Consider the following 8,279-nt stretch of genomic DNA (forward strand, 5'->3'; position numbering starts at 1 on the left):
TCACCAGGTGTTTCTTTTCATTGTTCTGAACCTGGTTGGTTTAGAGTCTGTTTCGCGAATATGGATGATGAAACTATGAGAACTGCATTAAGAAGGATAAGGAACTTTGTGCTTCAGACAAAGGGACTTAACAACAAAGTTGCTGTTCTTAAGAAACAATGCAGCAGGAGCAAACTTCAAATCAGTTTATCTTTTCGACGATTGGATGATTTCATGAACTCACCAGCTAACTCTCCGATGAATTCGCCTTTGGTCAGGACTTGAAGGAACAAAAATAAATAACTTAGCTTATATATTCTTGTTGTTTGTCTAATAAGATGAGGAAAAAATTTCCTTTGTTATAGTTATGAGCGATATAGTTTGCTATATATATTAAGTATTTGATTTCATAGTTCATTCCATAGAAGATTCAATTATAGTGTGTTTTGGATTTTTATCATCCCATCAATGTATTAAAATGGAGTGTACTGTGGAATTTTCTGTTCTTGGTTTTTTTAATTCCTTCTTGAAAATGGAAGGTCAAAGTTGTAACCAGAACTTTTACTTGCTTATATATATATATATGAATTACTTTGTGTTCTTTCAAACTTTTATGTTGGTTTTCAATTTTATGGCAACACTGAGGGAGTCTTTCCGCAACGACGTGTGAGTCGTGATCAGGTTATTACGCGTTCAAGCTACAGAAGCAACCTCTTGCAAAAATGCAAGATAAGGTCGCGTAGATAAGACCTAGTGTGTGTTGACCCTCTCTCTAATTTCGCTCATAGCCGAAGGTTAGTGCACCAAGTTACCTTCTTTTCTTCCAGTTTTAGACCAAAAATATGTACTATATAGTTACAACAACATATCCAGTATAATTCTGCAGGTGGGGTTTGAAGGGGGATGATGTATACAAACCTTACTCCTATATTTGCCGAGTAGATAGGTTATTTCTAATGTACAATATAGTTAGCAATTATGTGGTACAACCAAAAATGGAGGCTCAAAGTTGTAGCCAGAACTTTTACGTGTGATTAAGGTCACAGTTTCAAGTTACGGAACAACCTCTTGCAACAATTTAAGATAAGACTCTCTATATATATACGAACCAATGTGGTTTAGCATTTCCCTCAATCAACCTCGTGCATCGCGATTATATAATGACCCCGGTGGGTGTTTTTTATTTTGTTAAGCCAAAAATCACATAATTAGCAATAAAACGTTATGTGTTAGAATATTGATAGCTAAGTCTAACCATCTCTTCAATGATAGAAATTAATAATCCACCATAAAATTAGATCAAGAAAGTGAATACTATATTTATTTATAGCAGAGGCGCGTAGGCTCAAAAGAAGCGAGAGGGGCGCTCAAGCTCAACCACTTAATTGTAAGAAGGTTGAGTTTTTTCCAAAGGCTAGAAAGTTATGAAAATGGTTGGTAAGTTATTGATATGCAATATTTGATTAATTTTAAAGGGTGATTTCATGTTCTTAAAAGTCAGTCAGGTCCACTAAAGCTATCACTTTGTGAGTTTCCGGGGAAGGCCCGAGCGTCAAGAGTTAATTATACACGATATGGTACGGTATTTGAAACTTTGATACGCTAATTTCGGTATTCGATTTTTAAAAATATTATACCATTACCATACCATATTAATTCGGTATTTTTGCGGTATGGTAATCGGTAACCATAGTTTATACAACTTCGATAATATATATGCGTATACTAGAGTATTATTACTTCGAATTTTCAAAAGCACGTCTTAATTGTATCATAAATACACATTACACATGTAGAAATATAAAAAAAAAAAAGTACAAACAATTCTTTTTGTTAGTCAATTACACAAAAAAGACATTTCAATCAAGATAGAGTAGCGAAAGTTTCAATATCTAAACATTTTATACTAATACTAAGTATTATATTTGCGTGTGTATATGTTTGTGTATATATATATGTTACTTATGTAACTAAATATACTTCGGTATGGTATTCGGTATTTCAGTATGTCATTTGTAAATATTAAATACCATATCATCATATACCAAAAAAAAAAAAATGTATACCATATACCATAATACCAAAATCACGGTATCAAAAGTTTCGGTTCGGTATGGTAATTCGGTATATACCATACCATGCCCACCCCTAGTCTTACCTGCAAGAGGCTGTTTCCTCGGATTGAACCCATGACATTCCAATCACATTACAACAACTTTACCAATTACTCCAAGCTATCATTCTCATACATAATTGTTGGTGCATTTTATTATTAAAAGAAATTAAAGAGCATGACATTAGTAAACATAAAGTGCAGAAAGTGGTGTCATTATTCTTGTAACTTACCACATTATCTTTTTGAGTTAGTGGGTACAAATTGTGGTAACGATGACCATTAGTTCTTGTAACGAGAAAATGGGTCAATTACCCCTCCAACCTTTAGTCGAAATCTCAACTACACACTTAACCTTTACGAGAATCTCATTACCCCTCTAAACATTTTTTTAGTGTATTTTATACCCCTCCAATTGCTGACGTGTCAATATAAACCAAATAGTTACCCATGCGTGTGTACACACGCCCGGCCCACCTATTTTTTTAGTTCCCTCCTAAATTCCATTTTCATGGATTCCACTCACATCTCTCAGCTCTCTATCCACACACACCATCTACAACACTACACACATAGAAATGCACACAACACACAGACTACTACACACAGCCATACGCGAGAGAGGAGAGAAACAGTGAAAGACAAGAGAGAAAAAGAGGGAAAAACAGCCATATCGAATTCAACAACAACAAAGCGGATCCAAAGTTCCAAATTACTTATTCAGATTCCCGATCTTTCACAAATTTCAAAAAATTTAACAATTTCATCTTCAGTTAGAAAATTCCTATTATGTTCATCTTCAATTGGTGAAAAATTGTGATTGCCATGGAACTTGAGACAATCTTAATAAGTTTAACAATTTCACTACTTTGTCAAATATCTGGTACGAATCGCAATTGAAAGAGAAGCAAGGATGAAAAGAAATAAAAGATATCTTCTAAAACTCGAAACTCGAGATCTGGATTTCTTAGCAGCAGCAGAACTCTTCTTCACAGTTGCTGACACCATTTTTGCTAAATTCAACAAGAGTAATTTGTTCGGTATTTTGAGAATTGAGAAATAATGAATTGTGGGAAATTTGATAAAGCTGTGAATGGTATATAAAGGGAAATAATGAAATCTGATTAGAAAATAGTTGTGTATGATGCGGCGTTTGTGAATAGTGAATTACCAAAGAACATTTCAATTTTTGGACTGAAATTGTGGATGGTTATTGGGATATTTGGTGGAGCTGTATTTGTTCTCATATCCAAGAGATGAGATTTGGCGTTTGGAGATAAAGGATTATGTTGGGTTTAATTGGAGAAGACAACATTAGTTAATAATTAAAAATAATGACATGTATTATACATGTGGCACCTAAAAATACTGATTTTGTAGGGTTGAAGCCCCAACTGACGCGCCTATTGGGGGTGTTCTCATCTCCCATGACATGTCAGTAATTGGAGGGGTATAAATTACAGTAAAAAAATATTTAGAAGGGTAATGGGACTCTTGTAATGGTTGAGTGTGTAGTTGGGATTTCAATCAAAGGTTGGAGGGGTAATAGACTATTTTCTCTTCTTGTAACTCATATTGCCATTAGTTCTTGTAACTCTCATAGCTATTAGTTCTTGTAACTTATATGACCATTAGTTGCGTGTAACTCTTGTAACATTTGTTACCTATACACCATTCATGTACTCACGTTACTATACCATATTCTTCCTATTCAATACAAGAATGAATTTCTCACCTATAAATAGAGGTGGTCTTGATTGTATGCACAAAGAAATATGCTAAGTGTGGAAACGATTATAGTGTGTAGCAGTGAAAGAGAGAGTTGAGACAAAGAAAATGTTCTAAGTCTACAATTATATTTACTATAAAGAAAGAGTAATTATATTAGTGAAAGAAAGAATTGAGAAAAAGAAAATATTCTAAGTCTTTAACTATATTCACTATACAAAGAGAGTAAATATATGTTGAAGGAAGGTGTTCTTATGGTGGAGCTTTGGACTCTTCAACTAATCCGAAGTTGCTTGATTTATACATTGTTGATGAGTTGTTGTATCCTGGAGCGGACAAGTCAAGAAATATACTACTAGATCGGTGTAGATTATGCCACAGTAAACTTAAATTTCCTTAAAGAAAGCGAGATATCCAACAATTTATTGTAATAGTTTATTATAATTTGTGATATATTAAACCAACAATAATAATTGATGTTAGGACTGTCCAAACTCCTAAAAGACTCCAACTCATTGTCTTCTAGTTGAGGAAAAAAAAAGTCCACCCATTCTCTCTGCATGTCTTCTTTCCTAATCTAATTGATGTTGCATTTGACTTGGTACAATTAGTTAAGTCAAATACTAATTAATATATTTGTTAATGGTTGTGTAACAAACTTAAGTCAACACCTAATGGGTAATAAAGAAGACATTTACTTACATAGAGCACAAGACATTAACATTGTTCATATCTTCATTCTTTTTCATTCGAACTCGGCGTAAGGTATTCATATTAAGACTCGATTAAATTCAAATTCACAGCAAAACATATTTACGTTTACAGCCACTTAGTTATAAAAGGTCATTTAACATTTTTGGCCAACAAAAAGTTACTAATGATATATAACATTAAAATAAATCTATGAAATTGTTTTTTACTCAACGAGTATGCGTAGATGAGACAATATAGAATTAATCTTTATGAATTTTCGGAAATGATAAATATTTTGGATCAATTATTTTTAGTAAACATGACGACTAAAACGGATCGGAGGGAGAAGTAGTGATATAGTCATTTTGGAGTTCGGGTGGGTGGGTGGGTGGAGTGGGGGGTGGGGGTAATTTCTTTTGTCTAGGTACTTAGAATTGGAATATGGTTAATTAGATACTTAGAACAGTTCCATAATAAGTTTTACACTTCATTTTAACTTGTAAATGTAACAACATGTTGTCTCAACAAAAAGGTAGTCAGTATATATAAGGATCTATGTTGCTCGGACTCTTTAAAAATGTCATCGGGTGTGTGTCAGATATTTCAAAAGCAGTATATTTTTGAAGGATTAGACACGAATGTGCAACATTTTTTAAGAGTACGAGCAACTTAGATTAAGATTAAGAATAGGAGCAACTACAACACTTTTGGTTACAACTTTGACCCTCCACTTTCATTAAGAAGGAATAAGAAATTAAACAAACAAACAAAAAAAGATACAAATTCCTCATTGAATCCCATTTTGTTAAATTGTTTCTGTTATTGATCAGCTGCACAAAATGGAATGAACTGTGAAATAAAACACAACGTATATATCACACATCACTATAACTGAGAATTTTTTTTTTCTCCTCTTATTGTACAAACAACAAGAATATATAAGCTAAGTTATTTTTTTTTCCCTTCAAGTCCTGACCATAGGCGAATTCATCGGAGAGTGAACTGGTGAGTTGAAATCATCCAATCGTCGAAATGATAAGCTGATTTGAAGTTTGCTCCTGCTGCATTGTTTCTTAAGAACAGCAACTTTAGTATGAAGTCCCTTTGTCTGATGCACAAAGTTCTTTATCCTTCTTAATGCTGTTCTCATAGTTTCATCATCCATATTCGCGAAACAAACTCTAAACCAACCAGGTTCAGAACAATGAAAAGAAACACCTGGTGAAACATTAAGTTTCACTTCATGAATAATAATTCTCCACAGTTCCAATTCAGCATCGAATGTTGGTTCTTTAAGAAGTCTCCTTAAATCCATCCAGAAAAACAAGCCAGCATTGCTTTTCAATGTACTGATTCCAATTTGTGCTAGTCCTTTTGTGAACATCTCCTGCCTTATTCCAAGCCTTTCGGAACTCTCAACAATGAATTTTTCAATGAAAATTTCATCAGACAACATTGATGCAAGCAGATGTTGTGTCTGTGTTGAAACTAACCCAAAGCTCGACATCTTTCTAGCGATGTCCACTACTGTATCATTGTACGAGTAAACAATCCCGACCCTGAATCCTGGAAATCCCAAATCTTTGGACAAGCTATAGACAATGTGGATCAAATCTTGGTTACATCCAATCATTTCATCGACAACTTCAGAAACACTGATGAATCTAGGCTGATCAAAGACCGTGGAAGCATAGATTTCATCGCATACTAAGTGGATGTTTTTCGAGTTGATGAATGTTACAATGTCTCTCAATGTGTCCTTGTCAAGAAGAGTGCCTAATGGATTTGAAGGATTGTTTATAAGTAAGCCCTTTATTTTGATGTTGGATTCTTGAGCCTTTTCATATGCTTCTTCTAAGGCTTTTCTAGTGACTTTAAAATCATTAGAACTTTCACAAACAACTGGAAATAGTTGCACACCAGTTCTCCACCTCAAATCTCTATCAAATCTGCAATATTACAAATGGAAAAAACAATTACTTCAGTACCTCATTAATTCAATGTAGCAAACTTGAAAACCATGCAACCTTTTTGAATTATTACAGCTACTGTTTACATGTGGGGCTATCATTTTTTTTTGTGTTTCTAATAAAAAACAATTATGGATGACTTTTATGGGAAAAATGATTTTAAAAAATTAAAAAGTAAGATTCTGATGTGGGTTCTAAGTTTTTAGTCTTTGTCACTGAGGACGAGGAAGTTATGAAGGATGTTACTTTAGAGGACCTACTTTCTCTGTTTTGGGCAGAGAATAGTTGATTTCATGTCCCACACACTCCAATAATTTTACTAGGTCCAAACACCAAAAATAGTTAAAAATATGTAAGTCAAAGGAAGACACTTATGATAGTGATTTGTAAACCAAAGTTGATCATGAATGAATAAAAAAGAACTAAACTTAGAAATTTCTTGGAGGAAACATCACTAATTCGAGCTCTGAGAACGGAAAAACTCTTGACCGGAAGTCCATGTGGCATGAATCATAAGTAGTCGGGACAGTGAATTTCGAATACTGGACAGTTAAAAAAAAAACAAATGTTATTCTTACCCAGGATAATATGGTGTAGGAACCAAAAAGGCATCACCAGGATCAGCCAAGCAAAAAGCAAGCATTTCATGAGCACCAGTTGCACCTCCACTCATTACTATTCTGTTTGGATCAAATGTAACTCTGTCTCCTCTCACTTTCTCCATAAATCTTGCAACTGCCTGAAAAATATTTTTCATAAAACTAATTACAACACTGAATAACTAAAAAATAAGATAAAAATAAGAATTGGCAACTAATAATCTTGATTTAAAAAGCTTCATACTTGTCTAAACTCTGGCAAGCCATGATAATCTTGAAAAATAGCAATCTCCTGGAAATCTTCAGCTCCTTCAACAGTGCAAATTGATGCTTTTGGATTATTCACCACCCATTCTTGGATCAAATCAAAGCAAAGCTGAAAAAAAAATCAAAAATAAGAAATTTATTAACAAAAACTCTTCAAGTTTTCAACACTTTCCGTTTTAATTAGTTTGTCTGATTCTGACTGGACACAGGTTTTAAGAAAGTAAAAAGAAAGTAGGACAAATAAATTGAAACGATGGAGTATTTTTTTTTTTTTTTGTCCTACCTGATTTTCAGCAAGACCCATCTGAATAACACCATTAGGATTATCAGTAAGATTAAAAGGGTCATTTGCATATGCTTTCCAACCATCAAAATAAGCTGAGTTTTCTCCATGTCCATCATTTGTTGCTATCTTTGAAAGAAGTTGTTGCTTTTGGTAATTGCTTGTAATGGACACCATCTTAATTTTCAAAAAATTCTTCTTAAAGAATCAAAGATTCTCAAAAAAATTGAAATAGGAATTTGTTAATTTTGCAAAAAAAAAGCTCTTTTGAGGCTTTTGAATGTTATTAATTTTAATTTTTGGAATGAATATTTGAAGTGGAAATGATGCTTTATTTATAGTAGCAATAATTCTAAGTGCTACAATATTGTCATGGTTGCTAAACAATTTTCCATTAAATTAATGATCAACACCACGCACGCGTAAACCCATCCCCCACCCTAAAAAATAATTTAAAATTAGCTACGAAATTTTATCGGTAATCTATCGTTAAATTGCTCGTAGCTAATAAAGTTTTAATTTGTGATAATTTGTAAGTATTTAATATGTTGCTATTTAGAATAGCCATGAATTTTAGGGGTCGTTCGGTAGTTGGTTGGAATTATACAAGTATTAGTTATTTCATATTCTACTCTGCATAAGATCGA

The 8,279-nt window shown here is 33.3% G+C and overlaps 1 protein-coding gene across 1 annotated transcript; it reads right to left on the reverse strand.

Annotated features, from left to right (window-relative positions):
- Positions 1–5,313: 5,313 nt before the first annotated feature.
- LOC107864521 (1-aminocyclopropane-1-carboxylate synthase) lies at positions 5,314–7,938 on the reverse strand. The gene is made up of 4 exons (XM_016710917.2): positions 7,633–7,938; positions 7,327–7,458; positions 7,062–7,222; positions 5,314–6,462 (listed from the first exon to the last, which is right to left on the reverse strand). Exons 1-4 carry the CDS (start codon positions 7,807–7,809, stop codon positions 5,478–5,480), a joined length of 1,455 nt encoding a protein of 484 aa, XP_016566403.1. The 5' UTR covers positions 7,810–7,938; the 3' UTR covers positions 5,314–5,477.
- Between the last annotated feature and the right edge of the window lie 341 nt (positions 7,939–8,279).

The sequence above is a fragment of the Capsicum annuum genome, chromosome 1 (assembly GCF_002878395.1).
Source record: "Capsicum annuum cultivar UCD-10X-F1 chromosome 1, UCD10Xv1.1, whole genome shotgun sequence".
In the NCBI taxonomy this organism is placed as follows: domain Eukaryota; kingdom Viridiplantae; phylum Streptophyta; class Magnoliopsida; order Solanales; family Solanaceae; genus Capsicum; species Capsicum annuum.